The following is a 26,698-nucleotide window of genomic DNA, read 5'->3' on the forward strand; positions in this document are numbered from 1 at the left end:
TACATAAGTACTTGTCTGGCTCAGTGATAGAAAACAGAGGGTGGTTATTAATGGTACATCCTCAGAATGGGTCACAGTTACCAGTGGTGTTCCACAGGGGTCAGTACTGGGCCCTCTTCTTTTTAATATGTTTATTAATGACCTTGTAGATGGTTTACAGAGTATAATTTCAATAGTTGAATAATACTAGGCTCTATAAAGTAACCAACACAGAGGAGGATAATGCAATACTACAGAGGGATTTTGGGAAACAGGAGGTTTGGGCAGAGAAATAGCAAATTAAGTTTAATGTGGATAAATGTAAGGTTATGCACTTGGCCCGAGGAAACAAATTTTCCAATTATGCACTAAATGGTAAAATGCTGGGTAAAACTACCACTGAAAAAGATTTGGGGATATTGGTGGACAGTACATTTACATTTAGCAACAAGTGCCAGGCAGCTGCTGCCAAGGCAAATAAAATCATAGGACGCATCGAAAGAGGCATAGATGCTCATGACAAGAATATAGTTTTGCCTCTACAAATCACTAGTCAGACCACATATGGAATATTGTGTACAATTATGGGGACCTGTGTATAAGAAGGACATGGCTGAACTAGAACGGGTGCAAAGAAGGGCTATTTAGTTTAGAAAAAATACGGCTTAGGGGCAATCTAATTACAATGTACAAATATATAATTGGACAGTACAGAGATCTTTCTAATCATCTTTTTACACCTAGACCTGTAACAAGGACAAGCGGGCATCTTCTACGTCTAAACGAAAAAATGTTCACAGACGGGTATTCTTTAGTGGGAGAGCAGCGAGTCTATGGAACTCTCTGCCACATGATGTTGTGATGGTTGATTCTTTGAACAAGTTCAAGAAGGGCCTTGATGCCTTTCTTGAAAAATATAATATTTTTCTACCCTAAAAACTTTTTTATCATGAGTTGATGTCTGGTCTTTTTGCCTAGGCAGATCTCCCATACAGGATAGGAGAACTACAGCTCTTGACCACTGTGAAAGGAAAGGGAGACAACAGCAACTCTGAGCACAAATCTGACTTAGAACTACAGCTGTCTTTTACATCTGCCCCTTCCTTCCTAGTCATTACTTGAGATAGGCACCCATGCTTAAAGAGGCTCTGTCACCAGTTTATAAGTGCCCTATCTCCTACCTAATCTGATACGCACCGTAATTTAGATAACAGCAGTGGTTTTTATTTTGAAAAATTATGATTTTTGAGCAAGTTATGAACAATTTTAGATTTATGCTAATTCGTTTCTTAATGCCCAACTGGGTGTTTTTTTTACTTTTTACCAAGTGGCCGTTGTAAAGAGAAGTGTATGACGCTGACCAATCAGCGTCATATACTTCTCTTAATTCATGTTTAGCTGTACTCACAGCACAGCGTGATCTCGCGATATCACGCTGTGCTGTCACTTACTCCCACATTAACTTTACCAAAGTGTCTTGAGAGTGAATCCTCCAGCCAGGATGCGATGTCTATTCACACTCCTGACACTTCGGTAAAGTTTCTGTGGGACTTACTCACAGCACAGCGTGACCTCGCGAGTACAGCTAAACATGAATGAAGAGAAGTGTATGATGCTGATTGGTCAGCACCATACACTTCTCTTTACAACGCTCACTTGGTAAAATGTTGAAAAACGCCCAGTTGGTCATTAAGAAACTAATTAGTATAAATCTAAAATTGTTCATAACTTGCTCAAAAATGATCGTTTTTTTTAAAATAAAAACCACAGTTGTTATCTACATTACATCGCTGATAAGATTATGTAAGAGATAGGGCGCTTATAAACTGGTGACAGAGCCTCTTTAAAGAGGATCTGTCACAAGATGTAACAATACAAACTGAATACATTATTAAATAGACCTCTTAGACCTAGTGTACTTACTTTGAAAATCCATGTAAGAATGGCTATCTCAAAGTTTTCCTGCATGATATTAAAATGAGCTAAGACCAAGTATAATGAGACCAAGTATATGTATGATGTAATCTTAATCTCCTTCCACCTAGAGCTGACAAGCTCCGTTCAGTGTCCCTGCTCCCCTTCACCATGCTGAAATCTCGCACATATTCAGTACAAGTTGCAGTTTTCCTTGCTTTGCAGTAAAAGAAAGTAGCAGATAGATTTAGACGCTGTGATGCCAAAACTAAAACTGCTGCTGGATTTGAGGCTCCCTCACAGCAGTGCCAGGAAAACTGCATCTTGTACTGAGTATGGGCGAGATTTCAGCATGGTGCAGGAGAGGAGGGTTACTGATAGGAGGTTGTCAGCTGTGGCGGGAGGAGATTGAGATTACCATGTATATACTTGGTTTCATAAAATGCTCAATTTGATATCAGGAGGGAAAACGTTAAAAAATAATTATACAGCAAATCTGGCATAGATTTTCAAAGTAAGTACATCAGTCTCATCAGGTCTAAGAGATCAGTTTGTATTATGAAATCTGGAGATAGATCGTCTTTAAGTCTTTTAACAAGCTATTGGTCCAGATTGTTGAACTTGAATTTTAGAAAAAGGAGAAGTAACGTTACTCTAGTTCTATTCATATTCAATATGCCTATGCCATTTGAAATCATTAAAGGGGTTTTCTGGTTCAGAAGACCCTATTTCTAATACCCTATTAGGGCTTTCTAAGATAATAGAAAATTAGTCCCTCAGTTAAGACCAGGAGCAGCTACAGAAATATCTTTCTCTATGGGGGACCTGATCTAGCCATTCATGACATGGACCGCCCACTGATTTCAGTGGACGCTCTGCAATATTTCAGTTCCCCTGTGGTGGCGCTGCAGGAAAATGTAAGACTTTCTAAAAAGTTCCTCCGCAGATAACAGCTAATTGCTGGGGGTCTCTGCAGCGGGAACTTTCTATTGATTATTTGACCAGGCTAAGTAGGCAGCTCCTTATACATAACTCATTTGCATTTATTGCACTCATGTAAGCATGGGCTAACTTTTTACCTAAGCAAATTAACAAACAAATTTTGGAAAATTGAAGAACGTCACATGATCCAGGTAACAACAAACTAAAAGCTCATCTCTAGTAGAGATATTTATACTAGTTATTAAAAAAGTGAAATGTTAGCACGTTAAATTATTACTTAATGTGAAAATATGCAATAAACATATAGTCAATGGCTGAGTAAGTTGAAGGGAAGTGTCTCTTTCTCATAAACTAGCCAGTGTTAGAAAGCATGGTGAGTGCTCGGTTTCTTTTCCCAGATATCTTCATATTTTGTTCATTGTATGAGCAGTCTCTGGAGTATACACACAATAACAGCCATAAATTACTAACTAAACTCTGCTACTCCAAAACATCACATCATGAAGAACTGAGAGAATACCTTTTACTTCACTTTTTATAAAATGAGTCCATGCTACACAGTGCATCTAAGGAGGCCTCAGAGCTGCTTAATAAGGACAATCTTTACTGCTAAAATTACGTTAGATGTAAAAACCCTGCACAGTAAATATAATGGACATGAAATGGCACAACTTGTCTTATGGAAATTTAAAATTTTAGCTTTTGTGGTCAGTGTTAAAATATCCTCTTCACACATTCATTCATTCATTATTACAAAAAATTGTAGGCATAATTGTGAAGATGAAGTTGAAATAGTAACCACAATAAATGCTACTATCCTGGTTTGGAATGTTTCTCTACTCTTAAATATTTGACTACCCCTTGTACACCCGACAGCAGCTCTGGTGGGCCAGGTGTCAAGATAGGTTCTCTTCCTTACAAGCGGCCATTCTCTTCCCCAGTATCCTTCTCTGCAATTGCTTCTAGGCCTCGTTTAGATTTTGTATCAGCTGCTGAACTTGAAGCTTTGCTCAGACCACTGGAAAGACAAGCCTGCTGGATTTGTCTCATGTTCTCGATTGCTTCGTTTTTGGCATTCTTCAGTAAATCTCCCTGGCCCTACAAGTTAAAGAGAAAAAAGTTCACCAAAGAAGCCACACATTTTATGCAATACCATGTCTTGTTAAAGGGCATGCTTAGCTAGAATAACAATGCCCCTTGTTATAGGTACGAAGTATATATTCTTCATCCATCAAATTAATAAAAATGAGCTATGTTTTTCCCTTGCTTGTTTCTAAACTTTTATTTTTTATTATTTTTCTTTTTTTTAAATAATATATTTTTTTATTATTGTTGAATTATATCAAAATATTCCATACTACATAACAATAAAAAATAAAAAAAATGTTCCAAGTTAAAATTAAATTAAACAAAGTATTATGTAGTACAGACCCTATCCCGAAAGGGGTTGAAATTGATAACACTGAAAATGCAACAATCACCCACTAAAACCCTGGAAAATATTACATGGGGAGGGAGGAGAGAGAGAAATGAGGAAAAAAAAAAACATTACTCAAGCAACTACTCACACATTTTAAACCAGCTCTAATATCTTTTTCTGTTAGGGGGATCGTTCCAATATCCATCTGTTCCAGATCTTATAAAAAAAATAATTCCTTCCTCTTTACTTAGCGTAAAGTATGATCTTTCTAAAAGCATCACTCTATTCACCTTATAGTACCATTCTACTTCCCGTGGGAAAGCTTTTGTGATCCATTTATAAATGATAACCAATCTTGCCAGAAACAAAATCTTTCTAATTTATTTTCTACAACCACAGTAATTCAAAAGAGCGGAGGTGCCAAAAATAAATAGCATCGGTTCCATTGGAACCTCTTTCCGAATTAATTTCCCTTACTTGTTTAACGAAAGCGACAACCATAACTGGGCACCATTACAGCTCCCATTTGGTGGATATTCAGCCTTCCCAGACTCCTTAATGACAAATCTGCTTAATTATGGTGCTATACAGGAGCAATAACCAGGACTCTAAGGCTGGGTTCACACAACCTATTTTCAGGCGTAAACGAGGCGTATTATGCCTCGTTTTACGGCTGAAAATAGGGCTACAATACGTCGGCAAACATCTGCCCATTCATTTGAATGGGTTTGCCGACGTACTGTGCAGACGACCTGTCATTTACGCGTCGTTGTTTGACAGCTGTCAAACGACGACGCGTAAATGGACTGCCTCGGCAAAGAAGTGCAGGGCACTTCTTTGCCACGTAATTTGAGCTGTTCTTCATTGAACTCAAAGCACAGCTCAAGATTTACGAGCGTCTCAGACGGCTCGCGAAATGCGAGGAGGAGCATTTACGTGTGAAACGAGGCAGCTGTTAACAGTCTGTCTTTTCACACGTAAATGCCTCTCATCGTGTGAACATACCCTAAGAAACCTGGGTGATGAACCCTAATGAGACCTGTAATGCATTGATACAGGTTCTCACCAAGCTTCCCCAGAAACAAATATAACAAATGGTGTTTAACAGGGTCTTAATGCTGGAGCTGGTGGTACCTAGTGATTTACTTTCCTTCCCAAAAATGAAAAGGGGCCTTTGCAGGCTTGTTCCTCTAACGTCACAATTTTTTAAGAAATTCTTCAGTGACCACCAGCATTTCAGTGTGAGGACTCTGCCAATCAATATCTCAGCAAGGGTGGGTAAAAATGTGTCAGGATTTGAATGACGTATGAGCTTTAACTAATAGAAGAGGACACCTCAATTACATTTACTTGTGATTTTCATTTTCTTTTAGGTGGAAATGCTCTTAGAGGGGTTACCTCACTATAGATATTGATGGCACTTGTATATACGCCACTGATCAGACATTGATGTCATATACTAGCTATCTGATATCAATACATGCAGTAAGGCAACCCCTTTAAGTAATGGTAAAAACGTAAATATTCTTTGTGCAAAAAAAGTTAAAGTAATATTGAATGTAATATTAACTGATTTTTTTTTTCTAGCTCTTACAGGTATCTGTCATACTTTAGCACAAGAAAATATACAAATACCTTGCAAAAATAATTACTATTCAGTAAGAATTAATGTGTTGTATAGGGACACAATATATACTGTGCAGTGTATTTATAAAGGTAGTTCCGCCATTGTTGTCTATGACTATAGATTCACGCTGGGACCACATTATAGCACTTTATACAATGACTTCACATAAAAAATAGATTAACGATGTTCAATAATTTAGGTGCCGCGTGCTGCTACAATGTCAGTGATACACTTAATCTTCACAGTTCTCTGACTGTAGGTGTATGTGATCCCCTCATGGTGATCTGGCATGCAAATAATTTTTTTCACAATATAGTCATATTTGTTCAAGTATTATCATTGTTACTTGTTATTTGCATGTGACAAAAAATATTTATCCTATGGATTCAAGCAAAATGATTAACCATGTTAATAATAAGGTTTACCTCCACTTGAATTGCCATGTGACAGCAACTTAAAAGAGTTTTCCCATATTATAAAGTGATGGCATTTCGCTAAAATATGCCATCACTTTATGATCGATGAAGGGCCGACCTCTGGGACCTGCACTGATCCTGAGAATGACAGGGCTGCAGCACTGGTTTAGCCCACCATCCAATTCACTAGAATTTGGCCACAGTTCTCTGTACTATGGGTGGCCAAGGCGCCGTTGTGCAGGGAAAAAAACAGTTAAGGGGATGCCGTGCTAAATTAGCGATGCAACCCCTTCTTTCTTCGGATCGGTGGGGATCCTAGAGGTCAGACCTTCACCGATCACAAACGCATATGCAGTGAGCACAAATTGCTCAAACAGTTTAATCTCCATGGAGACATTAATAGAGAACAATATTTTAACAATTCAACTTCAACAACATTTTTATTGAAATTTTGCATTTACAAACAATATTACAATAGGGCAGATGAGTTAATCCCAATAATATAATCTTATACTTTATATGAGCACCAGTGCATATTTGACCTATTGTGAGAAGTGTTAGGCTGGGTTCACACGACCTATATTCAGACGTATTGGAGGCGTTTTACACCTCGAATTACGTCTGAAAAAACGGCTCCAATACGTCGGCAGACATCTGCCCATTACTTTCAATGGGTCTTACGATGTTCTGTGCCGACGACCTGTCATTTTACGCGTCGCTGTCAAAAGACGCGTCGTAAAATTACAGCCTCGTAAAAAGAAGTGCAGGACACTTCTTGGGACATATTTGGAGCCGTTTTCTCATAGACTCCAATGAAAACAGCTCCGTGTTTTGAGACGTTTTTGACTCTACGTGTGAACATATCCTTAGGCTTCACATCAAGACATGATCATGTTTTTAAATAACCGTAAGCCATTTGCAAACTGAGATATTTTTCTAAGATAAGAAAGTCTCTTTAAACTATCTGCCATAAGGTTGGAATCGCACATTCAGTTTTTGTAGAAGTTTTTGATGTAGTTTTTTGAGCCAAACTGAAGAGTGAATACAAAATAGATGTTTGCTTGCAGTCAACAGGTTAATCTCTATGGGGCAGATTTACTAATAGTCTCTTAATTGTAGACATCTTAAAAGTTGATATGACAGGCAGATAATGCACCAAATTTATTACTGTGGCGCATGCTGTGTGATAGATTTGGCACATCTTTCTAGTGATTACCACTTTTCTCTTCATTATGCCACCTTTTTGTTGGCTTACTTTTATACCATTATTTTGGGTCCAAATTACGGCTCACACATTTAATAGAGGTCTAAGAATGGCAACTCATCTCACACAAGAAGTTGCATTTTGTTATTTTTTTTTTAAATCTATGGGTGAAAAAAACCGTCAAATAAACCGGCCTGCTACTTTTGGAGAAAAAATGCACAGAGACCAAATGTGGCAAAAATTACGTCATATTTTCTTATTGGCTACCAGTAAACATTTGGCCTCTCTATTAGCATCTGTTAGCAACCAAAATGCCAATGAAAATGCCACGGGAAAGTTAACCTAAATGTGGTGTTTGTATCCAGTGTAAAGCCTCATTCGATGGAGCATGCCACAATTTTTTTCCTGTTCGATTCGTACAATAAAGGTCCCATTGACTTCTTAGGGTACCTTATTACGGCTCCGGGCAAAACAGAGCAATAATAGCACTGTGTGCATTAGGCCTTAGGCTGGGTTCACACGACCTATTTCCAGGCGTAAACGAGGCGTATTATGCCTCGATTTATGCCTGAAAATACGGCTCCAATACGTCGGCAAACATTTGCCCATTCATTTGAATGGGTTTGCCGACGTACTGTGCCGACGACCTGTAATTTACGCGTCGTCGTTTGACAGCTGTCAAACGACGACGCGTAAAATGACTGCCTCGTCAAAGAAGTGCAGGACACTTCTTTGGACGTTTTTGGAGCCGTTTTCTCATAGACTCCAATGAAAACAGCTCCAAAAACGGATGTAAAAAACGCAGCGAAAAACGCGAGTTGCTCAAAAAACGTCTGAAAATCAGGAGCTGTTTTCCCTTGAAAACAGCTCCGTATTTTCAGACGTAATTGCAGTTATCGTGTGCACATCCCCTGAGACCGGCAATATTTTTCTATATTCCTTTTTCTATTGTAGTAACATTCACTGACACTGCTGTAGCAAATAAGATATCCAAATTAATCAATATCAAAATTGGCTTTGTGAGCCCGGCCTAACATTGATCATGAGAGAAATATTTTTTAGTGGACATATTATTTTCCGATCCAATGAATACGATAACATGGTACATTTACACAGTCATTTATGATCATTTTTGTAATGGAAAATCCGGTGTACAAAGTTCAGCTATTACTTTTGTGCTGTTTTTATGTTTTCTAGAGTCAAATTTCAAGCAGAAAGTAAACTAGGCATTAAGCAGGCTTTCTGTGTGTTGAACTATTTTATTGCGTGGGGAGATAGATATATTTCTAGGGACCAGCATTAAATATTCCAGTCACTAGTAGTTGTTACCACGTGGTGCCAAGAGACTACAGTACTGTATTTTACTAGCTGGCCAGAGATAAGAGGCACAAATTAGAAGCATGAGTTACCCCTGCCAAATTATTAGATCAGCTCTGAGGTCAGTGTTTGTGCTCCTGATCATTAACCCTTGCCTGGGAAGGAGCTTCAAACAACTCTTGTTTACTTATTGCTTTTTATTTTGGATTACTATGAGGTTTATTACTATATTATTTTAGATCTCGTACGACACTTCCTTTGACATCTCCGGGACACTTGACCCTTAGGACATGAACGTCAGGTCAACCATTTCTTGCCAGGAATTTAAAGTTAATAAAAAGAAATCAGTTGTCCCCCCCTCAATTTTGCCTCTAGCATAATTAGTAGTATAGTGTCAACCATGTGCATCACATATATTCTATCGTTATGTTTTTCTTTTTTCCCATGTTTTACTGTCACAGACTTTAAAGGGGTAATCCCATCTAAAACATTTATAGCATATCCACAAGATTTGCTATAAATTTCCGCTAGTTGCAGGTCCCACCTCTGGGATCTGCACCTAACACTAGAACGGGGGTCCCTCAACCCTTCCCGTCCAGTGAGGCTGACCACTGGCTGCAGCATCCAGGCAGAGTTGGCTGAAAACAGTTTAGCTTGCTATGCTATGCTGTTTCCGTTAGGCCCCATGCACACAAATGTGTTTTTGCGGCCGCAATTCACCCGCAAATCTGCGAGTGAATTGCGGACCAATTCATTTCTATGGGCCCATGCACACGACAGTGGTTTCCACGGCCCGTGCACTGGCCAGAAACCCGGGTCCGGGCTCTTTGAAATCAATGTGTGCATGGTCCGTGATTTGTGGGCGGTCATGATTGTGGATGACACTCTGTGGCCGTCTGTGCCGCAATCACGGCCGTGCACACAGCTACGGTCGTGTGCATGAGGCCTAACTCCCATAGAAGGGAATGGGAGTTATGGAAACAGCAGAGCACAGCAAACTCGTCTGTTTCTGTAATCCCATCCCTTCATTTGTTCTCCGTCTGAATACGGCTGTCTCACCAGCCAGGACAGGATCATGGAACCCCCGTTCTGTAGATAGATGCGGGTACACACCTATCAGACATTTATGGCATATCCTGTGGATATGCCATAAATGTCTAAGATGGGAAAGCCACTTGCTGATTTGTTCACACTTGCTGACAGCAGTAACACTGGAAACACCACAGCATATGCTTTAACGTGTAGTTTTAGCAGGTGTAAAGGGGGCTTTTAAAAATAAAATAAAAAATTGTAAACATACAGTATATCTTTAGTTTCTAGAACTGTTGTAGTATTCTGCAAATGTGGTATGTGACATTACCATGTCTAATTTAGTTGGCTGAGGGGTAAAATAAAAAGTAAGGGTGTGGTCAGAGCATGCTCTCTCATGGTTAATCCCAAAATAAGACATGAGAAAAATGTGCTGAGCATAGGGGCTACCCTGTAAGGCCAGGTTCGTTGCTTTTCTGTTGCAGGTTTTCCCCATTGAATTTAATGAGGATGTAAAACCTGCACAAATAGCCAACTCTTGCGACTTTTGTGGCGAAATCACAACTCATAGAAATACTAAACCTTATACTTACCACCTTTGCGCTGTCATAGCGACGCTTTCTTTTGTTCTTTTTCCTAGCCGGCCTTCTGAGATGAAATTTTTTCCTATGTGATTGTTGCAGTCAATCACAGGCTGCAGCGGTCACATGGGCTGCATGGTCATCCTGGGATGCCGGACTGCACGTCAATGGAGGGACGTATCGCCATGACTACGGCCTGGGTAAGTATGAACGTTTTTCATTGTTTTTTTGTCTAGCATCGCTCTCCGCAGCGGAAGTTCCGCCCAATAAACTAAAACACAAAGTGGTGAGTTTTTCAGACGGAATGTGCTGCGAGTTCTAGGTTGGATACACTGAATAGTTTTACGCAGCATATCGATCCCGTGGGAATCTGGCCTAAGGGTGAGGTAACACTCAGCAGATTTTGTTACAGAAATTTCTGCCACTGAAAATCAGTTCCATGCATTCAGATGGAACTTGCAGAAATTAATGAACCTGTTGCAGAATAAAACCTATTAAGATGGATGGAACGGATTTTAATTCGCAGAAATTTCTGCAACAAAATCTGCCGCATGTGACTGCACCCTTAGGGTAGGAACACACACAGCGTAAACTGCGGATTTTCCGCAACGGATTAATTGCGGAAAATCCACAGCGTACTAAAGTAGCAGCAGTGTGGGTGAGAATTCAACAAATCCCGCCGCGTAGAGGGAGGTGGAAAGTATGAACGTTTTATTTTTTATTTTTCCGGCGCCGCTTCACAGTGGAAGTTCCGCCAGAAAAACACATCACAATGTGGTGCCATTTTCCGGACGGCATTCCCTGCTGTGTTCAGGGCGGATACGCTGAGCAGCTTAACACAGTGTATCCGCACTGAATACGTTTGGGTGTGCTCCTACCCTTACAGACTAGTGACCCAACAATGCAGCACTAGCAGCCGGGGCGTCACTAAGGCTGGGTTCACACACCCTATTTATGGATGTAATTCGGGCGTTTTAGCATTGAATTATGTCCGAAAATGCGGCTCAAAAGCGTCGGCAAACATCTGCCCATTCATTTGAATGTGTCTTACGATGTTCTGTGCCGACGGTCATTTTTTTTTACGCACCGCTGTCAAAAGGCAGCGCGTAAAAAAGTGCCTGTCACTTCTTCAGACGTAAATGGAGCCGTTTTCCATGGACTCCATGGAAAACCAGCTTCAATTACTTCCGTAATGGACGCAGCGAAAGACGCCTGCACATGCCATTACGGCTGAAATTACGGTGCTGTTTTCTCCTGAAAACAGCACAGTAATTTCAGCCGTAACGGACGCTGCCGTGTGAACATACCCTCAGGGCTTAAAATGTCCGGGAAATAGCCCCAATACATATGTGTCCGCCCCCAAAAAAAGTGTGTATATGAGACAGCATAGCATATCTATAAAACTACGACCCTATAAACTATGGATAGGATTAGATACAGTGGCTCAGCAGACAGTATCACACATGATAGGATTAGATACAGTGGCTCAGAAGGCAGTATCACACATGATAGGATTAGATACACAGCTCAGCAGACAGTATCACACATGATAGGATTAGATACAGTGGCCCAGCAGACAGTATCACACATGATAGGATTAGATACAGTGGCTCAGCAGACAGTACCACACATGATAGGATTAGATACAGTGGCTCAGCAGACAGTACCACACATGATAGGATTAGATACAGTGGCTCAGCAGACAGTATCACACATGATAGGATTAGATACAGTGGCTCAGCAGACAGTACCACACATGATAGGATTAGATACAGTGGCTCAGCAGACAGTATCACACATGATAGGATTAGATACAGTGGCTCAGCAGACAGTATCACACATGATCGGATTAGATATAGGGCCCAGCAGACAGTATCATACATGATTGGATTAGATACACAGCTCAGCAGACTGTATCACACATGATAGGATTAGATACAGGGCCCAGCTCGCTGACATTGCGTCTCCAGCGCTGGACCCAGGATAGGTAAGAATAATAATTTTGCTTCTTTATGTGTTACTGATTATTTTTGTGTTTGTGGTTTTTTTTACAGGTTCGGTTGTTGGACTTCGGATACGAGGACTTCAATGACGGCGTTTTTTTTATTCTCAATAAAATGGTTAATGAGGGTTGTGTTTTTTTATTTCAATAAAATATTTTTTCTATGTGCTTGTATCTTTTTCAACTTTATTATCACCGCCTTAGTAATGGCCGCTGGCTGATTGACAACCTCCATTACTAAGGCGAGGCTTAATGTTAGCCGTTGCAAAGGCTAACACTAACCCCCATTATTACCCCGGTACCCACCGCCACCAGGAGTACTGGGAAGAGCTGGGTACAAACCAGTACCCGACCATCTGTAGTGACGGGCAGGCACCGGGGTGGCCGCAGGCTGGTAGTATTAGGCTGGGGAAGGCCAAAAACAGTGGCCCTTCCCACCCTTGTAATGCTGCCTGCTGCTGCTGTGTTGTATCTGGCTGGTTATGAAAATTGGGGGGACCTGACATCGTTCTTTCCAATTATTATTTTATTTTTTGAAATGACGTGGGGTCCCCCCCATTTTCATAACCAGCCAGATACAATAAAGCAGCAGCAGGCAGCATTACCAGGATGGGAAGGGCCACTGTTTTTGGCCTTTCCCCTCCTGATAATACCAGCCTGCGGCCACCCCAGTGGCCGACCATCACTACAGATTGTCAGGTACTGGATCGTACCCGGCTCTTACCAGCACCCCTGGTGGCGGTGGGTACCGGGGTAATAAAGGGGGTTAGTGTTAGCCTCTGCATCCGCTAACACTAAGCCCCGCCTTAGCAATGGATGCTGTCAATTAGCCGGCGGCCATTACTAAGGCGGTAGTAATATAGTTTAAAAAAACAAAACACAAAGACATAGAAAAAATATTTTATCGAAATAAAAAAAAACCCACACAACCCTCATTAACCATTTTATTGACAATAAAAAAAAAGCTGTCATCGAAGTAGTCCTGGAATCCGCCGTAGTCCAACGACCGAACCTGCAAGAAAACACACAAAAAATGATTAGTAACACATGTGTTAGGGTATGTGCACACACACTAATTACGTCCGTAATTGACGGACGTATTTCGGCCGCAAGTACCGGACCGAACACAGTGCAGGGAGCCGGGCTCCTAGCGTCGTACTTATGTACGACGCTAGGAGTCCCTGCCTCGCTGCCGGACAACTGTCCCGTACTGAAAACATGATTACAGTATGGGACAGTTGTCCTGCAGCGAGGCAGGGACTCCTAGCATCGTATATAACTATAATGCCAGGAGCCCGGCTCCCTACGCTGTGTTCGGTCCGGTACTTGCGGCCGAAATACGTCCGTCAATTACGGACGTAATTAGTGTCTGTGCACATACCCTAAGGCTTAGATACAGGGCCCATGTGTGATACTGTCTGTGGGACCCTGTATCTAAGCCTACCACAAGGTAGGCTTAGATACAGGGTCCAGCAGACAGTAATCTTATACAGTATAAGATTACTGTGTGCTGGGGCCCTGTATCTAAACCTACAGTGTGGTAGGCTTAGATACAGGGCCCAGCAGACAGGATCACGCATGGGCCATGTATCTAAGCCTACCATGTGATTGGCTTAGATACAGGGCCCAGCAGACAGGATCACACAATCTGTGATCCTGTCTCATGGGCCCCCTAAGCCTGCTACATCGTAGGCTTAGGGGTTGTGCAGTCCCTAAACATTGATGGCCTATCCACAGGATAGGCCATCAATAGCTGATGTGTCGCCCGGGACCCGCAAATCGGCTGTTTTGAAGGGGCCGCAGCACTCGTACGAGAGCTGCTTCCCCTTCATTTCACTACTCACCCACACTGTGAATCGCCGACACCGATTCACAGTGTGACCGGAACGAAGGGGAGCAGCTCTCGTACGAGTGCTGCGGCCCCTTCAAAACAGCTGATTGGCGGGTCCCGGGAGTCAGACCCCGCCAGTCAGGGCTAACCTCACCTTCCTCTTCGGCCGCGGCGGGAGTTCTGTAGTCTCGATGCTGTGCGCGGCGGCATAGCGCTGTGACGTCATGTGCTGCGCACAGCGCTTGACGTCAGGACCTCCGCTGCGATCCGGAACCAGGAAGGTAAGTAAAGTATGTTACTATAGTAACAGGGGCCCGCGGCCCGAGTTACTATAGTAACTTTTTATTGATGTGGTGCGGGGGGCCGTGGGCCCCCCTGGCTTCGGGGCCCGGTCGCAATTGCGACCGCTGCGACCCCTATAGCTACGCCAGTGTAAGAGCATGTTCCGACCACACCCTTACTTTTCATTTTACCCCTCAGCTAGACAATTCGGACATGGTAATACCACATACATTTGCAGAATACTCAAAAACAGTTCTAGAAAGAGTATACTGCATCTTTTAAAAAAGAGCCGCCTTTATTCCTGCCTAAAACACACTTAAAGGGCTTATTCAGACGAACGTGATATACGTCCGTGCAACGCGCGTGATTTTCATGCGCCTTGCACGGACCTATGTCAATCTATGGGGCCATGCAGACTGTTCGTGAGTTTCACGAAGAGTGTGTCCACTGCGTAAAACTCACAACATGTCCTATATTTGTGCGTTGTTCACGCATCACGCACCCATTGAAGTCAATGGGTGTGTGAAAATCACGCGCAGCACTTGGAAGCACTGCGCAACAGCAGTAAAAACTATGAATGAAAAGAGAAAAGCACCACGTGCTTTTCTGTTTACAAACATACAAACAGAGTGTCATAATGATGTCGACTGCGCGAAAATCACGCGCGCATCATATGCTGATGACACACGGAGCTGTTAAGTACCTTTTGCGCGCGCAAAACGCACACGCTCGTGTAAATCCGGCCTAAAGCATATGCTGTGGTGTTTTCAGTGTGGTTGCCGTCAGTATGTGCGAACTAAAAATGATAGCTGCTGTGACCTAGATTTAATATATTCCCATTACCACACACAGAACAGTAAGCCAAAAATGCCCCTGATAGCAAAGTATAAACAGGGCTTTGGTGAATCCAAAAACTATTACAAGCTATTAGCTGTTGTAATATTGGTATAGGAAACTGTAAGGGTATGTTCACATGCTTAGCAAAAAACGTCTGAAAATACAGAGCTGTTTTCAAGGGAAAACAGCTCCTGATTTTCAGACATTTTTTAAGCAAACTCGCGTTTTTCGCTGCATTTTTTTACGGCCGTTTTTGGAGCTGTTTTTCTATAGAGTCAGTGAAAAACGGCTCCAAAAACGGCTCAAGAAGTGACATGCACTTCTTTTTCACAGGCGTTTTTTTACGTGGACGTTTTCCCAAACAGCTGGGTTAAAAAACGCCTGTCGGAACAAAACGCCATTTTTCCCATTGAAATCAATGGGCAGATGTTTGCAGGCGTTCTGCTTCCGATTTTTCGGTAGTTTTTCTGCCGTTTACGCCATGTGAACATACCCTTATAGTGTAGACCGATAATGTCTTCACCAACTCTGCTCATCATTTTTTCTTCCAGATTCACTTTATGGCTCTGACTTCAGGTGCTTAGCAACAGTAAAAGTAACATTACTACCTGAACTAACATGAGTGCACAATTGTATGAAAATACAGATTAAATGGATGCATAATTTTTTTAGATTTATTAATTTGTTCAGTTTTTGTTTTTTTTATATTGTATACGTTTTTGCTCCATATTGTGTTCGGAGTTTTTCCAGACGTATTTGTTCCGTTCCTTATTAAAGAACTAACAATCCATAAATACGGATGATAATTTTTTTTTAACAAACATGCATATGTGAACTGTGTAAACACGGAACACGCATTTTTGAATTTAACCCATTGACTTCCATGGGCTATAATACTATACCATTATGGATCAGTTGGAACTTGCTGTGTATTGGGAAAAAAAACAATGCACATAAAAAAACACGTGTTTTTAAAAAAGTTAATAAAACCATTTAAATGTATTGACAACCTTCTTATAATAAAAAAAGAACAGAATTAATAGGCCCTTAGGGCCCATTCACACGAACGTGCTTTTGCGGCCGCAATTCCCCCGAAAATCAGGAGAATTGCGGCCCCATTCATTCCTATGGGGCCATGCACACGACCGTGGTTTCCACGGTCCGTGCATGGCCCAGGAGCCCGGACCGCAGAAAGAACGGGCATGTCTTATTACGGCCGTGTTCCGCGATCCAGGCCCATAGCAAATAATGGCCGCGGCCATGTGCTCGGCCCGCGATTTGCGGGCGGCTCGCGGGTGACACCCTGCCCCCGGCCGACCCGAAAATCACGGCCGTGCACATGGCTACGGTCGTGTGCATGAGGCCTTAGGCTGAGAGCAAAAAAGCAATGCAAGATGTTTTATTTTCTGTGGTGCACATTTTAACAAGTGTAAAATGTAGAATAGCAAATAAAAGCAGAGTATGTAAAACCATAATAGGTTAAAAATAAAATATAGTGGCTTTGTTTATTCTGTAGTTACATAATGGCACAGAGGAATCATTTTTTTAAAAAGAACTACAGATTCTCATGTTCTTTTTCAAACGTGTGTCTCCCAGATAGGAATCATTACAAAAATAATCCAGTTAGGACCCTTGGGTGACTGCCTGATGACGCCATTTAAACAAAATCTATGCTCATAGGCATACAAATGGAATCACAGAGAGCAAAGGCTATTTCAGGACATGGGATAATTTGCAAACATTAAGCAGCCCTTTTATCACCCGTCGTCAGAGGATACTGTGTTTAACATATAACACATCATACAGAATATAAACAGAATCCAATTTTCATTTTTCAACTAAATGGAACTAAGGCAAACTACCACTAATGTGTTTATATAGGCTCAAAAACTGTGCCTCTGAGCATATCCATTTATGTGAATACTACATTATATATGGTGTGTACTGTAATTTAAATACATTTAAATGGGTTATCCAATCTTTAAAAATTATGTGCAAATAGTTTAGCAGCACTAAGATTAGTCACTTACTAATGTTGTAATGACGGGGTAGGGAGTCAGACAGGTGAGCCCTATTCTACCCGCCACTCAGTCCCTGCCTACTTGCACGGCCCGTCCCAGGCGACGGCGTACAACTGGGCGACAGTCCCTACGCTCAATATGTGCGCGACAGACAAACAGACAAGGGTACACAGAAGCTAAGGGAAATGGGGCAGTTGCCCACGGCAACACCGTGAGCAACAAGAGTAGTGAACAAGCCGAGTCAAACCAGGAGTGTACGAGGTACTAAACGCAGAGCAGGAGAGTAGTCAGTAAAGCCAGGGTCAATATGAAGCAGAGGTCAATAGCACAAGCAGCAGCAGCAGCAGAGCCAGGAAACAGGCAGAATCACAGGCAAAGGAGGAGCAGGAAATGAAGGTATAAATAGACAGAGGGCGGGAGCTAGCTCCGTCTGGCCAGGCTGTGATAGGCTCTCCCACTTCTCAGCCTCCCAGCCCGAGTGGTAGATGATCGAGTCACTTAGGAGCAGGTGCAGACTGATTAACCATGGGCGTCGACACAGAAGCTGTGTCTGGCAGATCCTTTACAAATGTGCTGTCTGTAGCTTAAATTCCTCTGTAAGCCATTCTCACATGTAGTCACATGACCATGCGCCTGGTGTTTATCTCCTACTTGTGTAATATCTGGTACTATAAACTCGTGGTTATCTACCCTCTCCCCTACCCCGAAGTATGAGACGTCACACATCACATGCCACTTCTCTTCACTGCTTCCTGCTCTTCCCGTCGATCCCCGTCTCTGGAGGGTTTGTGTTTCACATGCTGGGCAGCAGATTGTGCAGTGTCAGTAGCAGAGCCTGTGTTGTGTGTGAGGACAGGGAGTAATTGCAACACTACCTTACACCTTGTAATAGAGGAACAATGTCTGTCAGAGAGTAGAGGAATGATGGGAACTGTAGTATTTACATTGGTAATCCTGCCCACAGTAAGCCCTAGAAAAATGAAAACACTGTGCTGCACAGAGTTGGGCAACATAATGGCAATACAAAATATTTGATTCTGAGCTATGGTGGAATAATTTGGTGAGCATTCGGACACATACAGGTACTTTCTGTATTTTTCAAAAAATCAGATAATATGATTAGCCCCCCACTCACCAGATCTAGCCAACCTAAACTTGATTTAGAAGTATCAGAGTCAACCTATAGAGCAAGCCAGTATGCAACCAGTTTTGAGTCAGTAGATAAGGGAGGACATAAAAGTCAAACTAAAAGGAACATGGGGTGTGATGGATATTATGGGACAAGAAAGAAAGAAGGGGGTATAAAGCAGATTAGACTGGCCATGTCGGAGGCACCAACATGAAGATAGCAAATGAGATCAGGTAAAGAAAAATGGAAAGTAAAGTGGATGAAACCTAAATCATGCATGAGATGTCATTAGGGTTGCCAACTGTCCTGTAAACCACTGACCCAGAAGGTATTCATGTCAGATGGCCAGTGCTGGTAATTATTTTTCACCGATAATATTAATTGTAATTTTTTTGGTTTCAATAACTAGGGAATGTGTAGCCGCCAGTGAGCTTTAAGACTGCCTGGGCAGGGTTGCCGGGACCGACATGCCTGTCACAGGCAACACATATACAAATGCACTACGTCAGTAGAGAGGACAAGGGACCAATGGTGTCCGCATGGAACGCGGCGACGAATCCGAGAAAGGATGCGGAGCCAGGAGGAGCGAGCAGAGAGAGCCTGCAAAGGCTAGAGGGAGGGCATTTGCCCGGATCATATAGTAATCTGACTGGGCCTTCGCTGACTGCTTTGGTCCTGAAAATGAGGCTGAGGTGTGGAAGGTTTACTACAAGTTGCAGGGAGGAGGAAACGGAGTGTCCTGTCTGCCAAGTCCTGCAGGGAGCAGAGAAAAGAGAAAAGCAGCACAGTGTTACAGAGCAGTATATGCTTGTATAGGTGGGAATGTGGCTATGTCTCTTTAAATAGGGTGTGTGGCTATGTCTGGGTGAAGGTGGGGCTCTGGCTGTAACTGTAATGGCGGTCTTTAGCTCGGTTTGTATATATGGGGAAGTGGCTATATCTCTATTAATGGGGGGTGGCTATGTCTCTATAGGAGGGGGCTTAAAATATGTCTGTATAGGTGGGGAGGTGACTATGTCTGTATGGATGAAAGTGTAGCTATGTCTGTATAGGTGGAATGTGTGGTTATGTCTGTATAGATGAGCTTGTGCCTATATTTTTATATGTCGGGTGTGAGTAGGGTAAAACACTTGTTTTTGAGCATAGTTAGGAGACTTTCCAACCTACAGGGAGATGGTACATAAGGGAGGTGTCATGTGGTCCACAGTACTAAATTGCAGGCCACCAGTTGCCAAACCCTATTGGCCTCCCTCGCACAGCCTGTTTAGTAGCTAGGTTTTTCTCCTGCCCCTAGAAGAGGAAGTAGACACAGTTATGGCTGAGAGCAGCCACAGCACTCCCAAGAAAAGAGGTTGTCTATTATGCGTAAACTAAAAATTGATGACAATGTTATTAGAGTACTAACTGGCTAGCAATGTTATGAGGACACTGAATATGGCTGACAAATGTGTATATCCCGTGTAGTTAATATGCAGTGTGTGGGACGTCTTTACTGCTAAAAGATTGAACAATGTTTAGGCTACATTCACACGATGGTGAAAAAAAATGGCCATTAAAAACTGATCAACTGTCAGTTTTTCATGGCCATTTTGCATCAGTGTGTCTCTAAGGCCGGATTCACACAAGCATTGCGCATCTCGGAAGTGAAAAATTGCAGTTTTTCACGTCCGAGGTGCATCCGTGCTCTTTGCTGCGGGACGCGATATCACGCATCCCCAATAGACTAGAGCAGGGGTCTCAAGCACACGGCCCGCGGGCCGCATGCGTCCCCTGGGGCTGTCATCTACGGCCCGCGGGACACAGAGCCGCTAGTGAAGGGCTCTGCTCCGGGACTCTGTGGAATTCTTTGACATCACTGTCCAAATATGGACAGCGATGTCTGGGGCTTCCCCAGAGCCCGAGTCTCGGGCAGAGCGCTAGTATAGGCTCTGCTACGGGACTCTGTGGAATTCCCTGACATCGTTGTCCATATATAGACAGTGTTGTCAGGGTCTTCCCCAGAGCAGAGTCCCGGGCAGAGCGCTAGTATCGGCTCTGCTCCGGGACTCTGTGGAATCCCCTGACATCGCTGTCCACATATGGACAGTGTTGTCAGGGTCTTCCCCAGAGTGGAGTCGCGGGCAGAGCGCCAGTATAGGCTCTGCTCCAGGACTCTGTGGAATCTTCTGACATCGCTGTCCACATATGGACAGTGATGTCTGGGGCTTCCCCAGAGCTGGAGTCCCGAGCAGAGTGCTAGTATAGGCTCTGCTCTGGCACTCTGGGGAAGCCTCTGACATCGCTGTCCATACATCGACATTGATGTCAGGGGCTTCCCCAGAGCAGGAGTCCCAGTGATGTCAGGAGCACAGCTGGAGTCCCAGGAAGAGCCTACTAGCGCTCTGCCCAGGACTCCAGCTCTGGGGTTGCCCCTGACATCCATGTCCATATATGGACAGTGATGTCAGCAGCAGAGCTGGAATCCCAGGTAGAGTGCTAGAAGCGGCTCTGCTTCGGGACTCCAGCTCTGGGCAAGCCCCTGACATCACTGTCCATATATGGACACTGATGTCAGTGGCTTTCCCAGAGTTCCGGCGCAGAGCCTATACTAGTGCTCTGCTCTGGGACACCGGCTCTGGGGTTGCCCCTGATATCACATTCCGGTCCAGGAGGATCCCCTGACGTCACTGAGTATGGACAATGACGTTAGCGGCTCCAACAGCAGAGGAATCCCCAGCCAAAGCGTCAGCAACACTCTGGCTGGGGATTCCACTCCTAGAGGGAGCCCCAATGGAGCTATCTACTTGGAGTGTGTGTGGCATTATCTGCAGAGGGCACTGTGGCAGCGTCTGCGGAGGGCACTGTGGCAGCGTCTGCGGAGGGCACTGTGGCAGCGTCTGCGGAGGGCACTGTGGTAGCGTCTGCGGAGGGCACTGTGGCAGCGTCTGCGGAGGGCACTGTGGCAGCGTCTGCGGAGGGCACTGTGGCAGCGTCTGCGGAGGGCACTGTGGCAGCGTCTGCGGAGGGCTCTGTGGCAGCGTCTGCGGAGGGCACTGTGGCAGCATCTACGGAGGGCACTATGGCAGCATCTACAGAGGGCACTGTGGCATTATCTACAAGTGGGTGTGTGGCAGTATCTACAGAAGACACTGTGGCATTATTTAGGGGTGTGTTGCATTATCTACAGAGGGCACTGTGGCAATATCTACAGAGGGCACTGTGGCATTATCTACAGAGGGCACTGTGGCATTATCTACAGAGGGCACTGTGGCATTATCTACAGAGGGCACTGTGGCATTATTTACAGAGGGCACTGTGGCATTATTTACAGAGGGCACTGTGGCATTATTTACAGAGGGCACTGTGGCATTATCTACAGAGGGCACTGTGGCAGTATCTATAGAGGGAATTGTGGCATTATCTACAGAGGGCACTGTGGCATTATCTACAGAGGAATCTGTGGCACTATCTAAAAAGGGGCTGCCCAATCTTGACATGTGTGTCTGCCAAACACTGCCAACTGAGCCGCCGGACTATATTTAGCGACACTTAAACTGGAAAACTGGATTTTTGAAATAAGCACATGGAGAATTCTCTCAAATTTTAAACCTAGCGGTATTATTATAGCAATGTAGTATTATTATTATTATAGTAATATAGTGTTATAGTAGTTCAAATAACGAATTGATTAACAATAATTTTGTATTGTATCAAATTTGAAAGTAATCCGGCCCGTCAACTTCCCATTTTTTCTATATGAGGCCCACTTACCCGGCGGAGTTTGAGAACTCTGGACTCGAGTCTATGGAGAGATGCGTGAAGCGTGAAAAAATAGGACATGTCCTATTTTCTCACGGACCCTTCATGCTGTCTGTTAAAACAACGGCAGTGTGAACAGCCACATTGAATTATATAGGTCCGTGTGATGGCCGTTGTTTCAATGGCCGTCACACAGACGTATTACACGTTTGTGTGAATAAGGCTGCAATTTTCATCCATTTCCAGTCCGTCTGTCCGTTTTTAATGGCCGTTTGTCATCCATTTGCCATCTGTTTTTCATGGCCGTTAAAAAACTTATGGATTTAATTTGTTGGTTTTATTGTCCAAACCCCCTGAAAACACCACCGTTCCCATGTAGATAGTGCTGCAATGACCCTGTACATAGTGCCACAGTGCCCACTGTAGATAGTGCCCACATAGTGCCACAGTGCCCACTAAAGATAGTGCCACAGTGCTTATAAAGCGACATAGTGCCATAGTACCCACATATAAAGTGCCAGTGCCCTCATAGTGCCACAGTGCCCATGTAGTCACACCCCCATATAGTGCCACAGTGCCCATGTAGATAGCGCCACATCCCTGTAGATGGTACCAACCCCCTTTGTAGGTAGCATTACCCCCCTGTAGATAGCACAACCCTCACTATATATAGCACCACCCCCCACTGTAGATAGCACCCCCCCCCCACTGTAGATAGCACCCCCCATTGTAGAAAGCACCCCCCTGTAAATTACACCCCCCCTGTAGATAGCACCTCCCTGTAGATAGCACCCCCCATGTAGATAGCACCCCCACATGTAGATAGCACCCCCACATGTAGATAGCACCCCCACATGTAGATAGCACCCCCTGTAGATAGCGGCACTGTAGATCCCTGTAGGAGCGGAATCCCCCTGGCCTGGGATTTCACTCCTAGAGGGAGCACCTGATGTCTCTGTCCATATATGGACAGTGATGCCAGGGGCTTTTCCAGTAGCAGAGTGCCCTGATCAGAGTGTAGGCCTGGGATTCCGCTCTGGCAGGTTATTCCAGAGGTAGCCACTGACGTCACTGTCCATATATGGACAGTAACGCCAGAGGCTTCTCCAGTGGCGGAATCACATGGCCAGATCGTCGGCCAGGGATTCCGCTTCTTCAAGGAGCTACATCGGCGCTATCTGAAGGGGGGGTGCCATCTACAGGGGGTGGGGTGCCGCTATATACAGGGGGGTGCTACTACAGGGGGGTCAGAGGGAGACAGGATTCCCCGGCCAGAGATCTCGTGATGCTCTGGCCAGAGGCTCCACAGTTGAAAGCCTGACATCACTGTCCATATATGGACAGTAATGTCAAGGGCTTCCCCTGGGCTCAGCGCTCCAAGTAGCGCTGTGTGCTGGAAATCCTCGGCCAGGATCAGTTTTAACCGGCCGTTACAAGGATTGATTCATAAAAAACGGGCAGTAAAAATTGATCCTTTGACTTCTATGGGAGCCGCGGAGCCGTCAAAACGGCCAAAAATAGGACATGTCCTATTTTTTGACAAACAGTTTTCACGGGCTGTTAAAAAAACGGCCGTGTGAATACACCCATAGAACTCTATTGTTCTGAAAAAGACTGTGTGCCGTTTTTCACTGTCGTGTGAATGTAGCCTTATATAGTGTTAGTAAATGTGTGTAGGCGAAGCAACACAAATGTATTAAATGAACCTACGTAAGTAATAACATAAGGGATGTAGCTATAAGGGGTTCAGAGGTAGCAGTCACACCCGGGCCATGGTGCCTGAAGGGGCCCAGTGGCACCTTCAGCCACATAAAAAGACACTAGTATTATAATGTCACATGGTAGTTTGGGGGCCCTGTTTTAGATTTTGCTTTGGGGCCCAAGTTACGCCTCTGAATAACATGATACTAGTGTATTGGTAAATATTTTATAGTTTGTTTTAATTAAACTCTCCTCAGTCCACACTAAACATCTTTCTGTTATAGCGCATTTACTGCTCTGTGCAAAGATCCAGCTTTAGCTAAAGACGGATTACAGGGTTTAGTATAAATCTATATTATTTCTTAAGAGTAGGCAGTAAAATCATGTTATATTTAGAGTCTTAAGTTGTGACAGACAATGGCTTATTTCAAACAAGAGGGAAAGGGAATGAAACACCCTGTGTGAGTTGTGTTTAGTAATGATTTAAGGGTGAAAATCCAAAGGCTCCCTATGTGTGTGTGAGATTAAGGGGGATTGAAGACAACGGTTGAGTAACCTAGAGGAATATAGGTTGTTTTTACTACAAATGTGATGGCAGTATTTATAGTGTGCATTATTTATCAGCAATTGTAGTGGTTACTATACTGGTTTATTGGTGTTTCATGCTGAAAATTAAGGTAGCTTTGGGCTTTTGTATGGTCATGGCACTCTTCAGTGTAGAGCCCAAGTCCATGGATTATATCACGCATTTGGGTATTCTTCAGGGAGGGGGCAAAATTAAAACAAAGTCTATATTAGAAAGTCTTTAACATTATAATATTTTATGTTCATTGTCTAAAAACACTTTTCCACTGGCAGGATGTAAACAATAAAGTCTGGCATAAATTCCTATCCGAAGAACAAGAGGTCAACAACCAACCTAGAGCCAAACAATGTCTCATCGACTGAACAGATAGAGCTTCATTAAGAGAAGCCGATTATGAGCAACAGACGTAGGGCTGTGGAGTCGGAGTGGTGGAGTCACAAGTCAGTTTTGGGTGGAGTTGGAAGAAATGTACCGAGTCCAATTCCGGCTTCAAAATATAAAATATTATATATTATTAATATTGTATAAAAAGCATAGTAGCTGGTTGCATATTTGCTTTTATAGGAATTTAGGAACGTTTTTAAGTTTCAGTAATATAAAAATATGTTCTATCAATCTAAGAAAATAGTGTTAACTGGGATGCGGGTTGTACTCTCCTCTCTCTTATGCTGCTGCTCCAAGGCCCTTTGTTAACAGGTCCAAATCTGTGCTGCACATGCTCAGTAGTGAAGTTCCTCATCTTAAGACCAGAGAAGGAAGTTCACTACAGGGTGTATGGCTGTTTTAACACTTTGATGGGCCCAGTGCAAAAGTTTCATGAGCGGGCCCCTCCCCCTCCAGAACAAACCGGAGCACTGAGGGTTTATATTGTCTTTGTTCCCAGTAATCCCGCTGTACTGGGGGCTGTGACTATAAGTGCTGTCCTGTAGTGTCCTGTACTTATCAAGACGTCACTTGCTCAACTATGCAACCCTCCCCTCCTGCTCCGATATCCCCTCCATGCCAAGCCAATTTGCTCAGCTTGCGTGGCCCTGCTATACCACAGCAACGCTAAGCTCTGAATGATAAGGCCTCCCAGAGCAGTATTGCTTGAGGGACACATGATGGTATAGGGGCATTCATGAATCCATGAATTTTAATCTGTTTATTGCAGGTTATTTAATTTGTTTTTCTTCTAGGTGGTTTGGTCCGGTCCCCCCCCCCCCCCATCTTTATTGCAGTTGGTACCTACCTTGAAGAATTTGTCATTTTCTAGAAGATTCTGTGTTTCTGCACAGGATCAGGACTTCGTCGCCGATTGGGCATTTGATTCGAACAGCGGGAAAATGTTACTTTAAAAATCCCGGTTTTCCACGGCACCGCTGTCAGTTCCAGATTTCCTAGGACCAGCGCCCCCGCCCTCCCTCCCACTTTTATTATTATATCTGTGGATGTTGTGATGTTTTATTAGTGGGGTTTTTTTGTCTCCCCTGGACTGATTTTTAAACTGGATTATTAGGGTATGTTCACACAGAGTTTTTTGCAGGCAGAAAATTCTGCCTTGAAAAATGAGCTCCGGTTTTTTTTAAGTTGTTTTGCACGCGGTTTTTTAAGGCTTTTTTCTATTTCTTAAAAAAATTGCGGCAAAAAAAACACGTTTATTTCCGTCTCCCATTGATTTCAATGGGGTTTTGAGGCGGAAAACGACTCAAGATAGGGCATGTCGCTTGTTTTTCCCGCGAGCGTTTTTTTTTGCTAACAGGAAAAAAGACACCTCCACCTTCCATTAAAATCAATGGGAGTCAATTTCAGCTGTTTTTTGCTGCGGTTTCCGCGGCAAAAACCATGGCAAAAAAAACTCTGTGTGAACAGGGCCTTATTATTGTGATTTTAATGATCGTATTTTTTGGACTATAAGACGCAGTTTCTCTCTTAGAATCTGTGTTGTAATCTCCTGCTGCATCTTAACTCCTGAAGGCAAACATCTGCCATTATATGAAGAAGTGGGGCTCTGAGCTTCAAAGGTCCTTGCAGTGCAGTGTAGTGTAATGGAAGCAGAATGTCCTGTGCTGTGTGTAAAAAAAATCTGTGTGTTATCTTCTCACTAACAGTCACATCTTACACACAGAATTCAAATTTGACTTTTCATTGAGCAAATAACCC

The 26,698-nt window shown here is 43.4% G+C and overlaps 1 protein-coding gene across 1 annotated transcript in view; it reads right to left on the reverse strand.

Moving 5' to 3' along the window:
* Nucleotides 1-1,312: 1,312 nt before the first annotated feature.
* The window catches only part of PLCL1 (phospholipase C like 1 (inactive)), a 293,723-nt gene continuing 268,337 nt past the window's right edge, over nucleotides 1,313-26,698 (reverse strand). Inside the window, exon 6 of the mRNA XM_075829722.1 lies at nucleotides 1,313-3,933. Within this exon, the coding sequence (XP_075685837.1) occupies nucleotides 3,751-3,933 (183 nt within the window). The 3' untranslated portion in view covers nucleotides 1,313-3,750. The remainder of the gene's footprint in view (nucleotides 3,934-26,698) is intronic.

This window comes from Rhinoderma darwinii, chromosome 6, assembly GCF_050947455.1.
Source record: "Rhinoderma darwinii isolate aRhiDar2 chromosome 6, aRhiDar2.hap1, whole genome shotgun sequence".
Classification (NCBI taxonomy): Eukaryota; Metazoa; Chordata; class Amphibia; order Anura; family Rhinodermatidae; genus Rhinoderma; species Rhinoderma darwinii.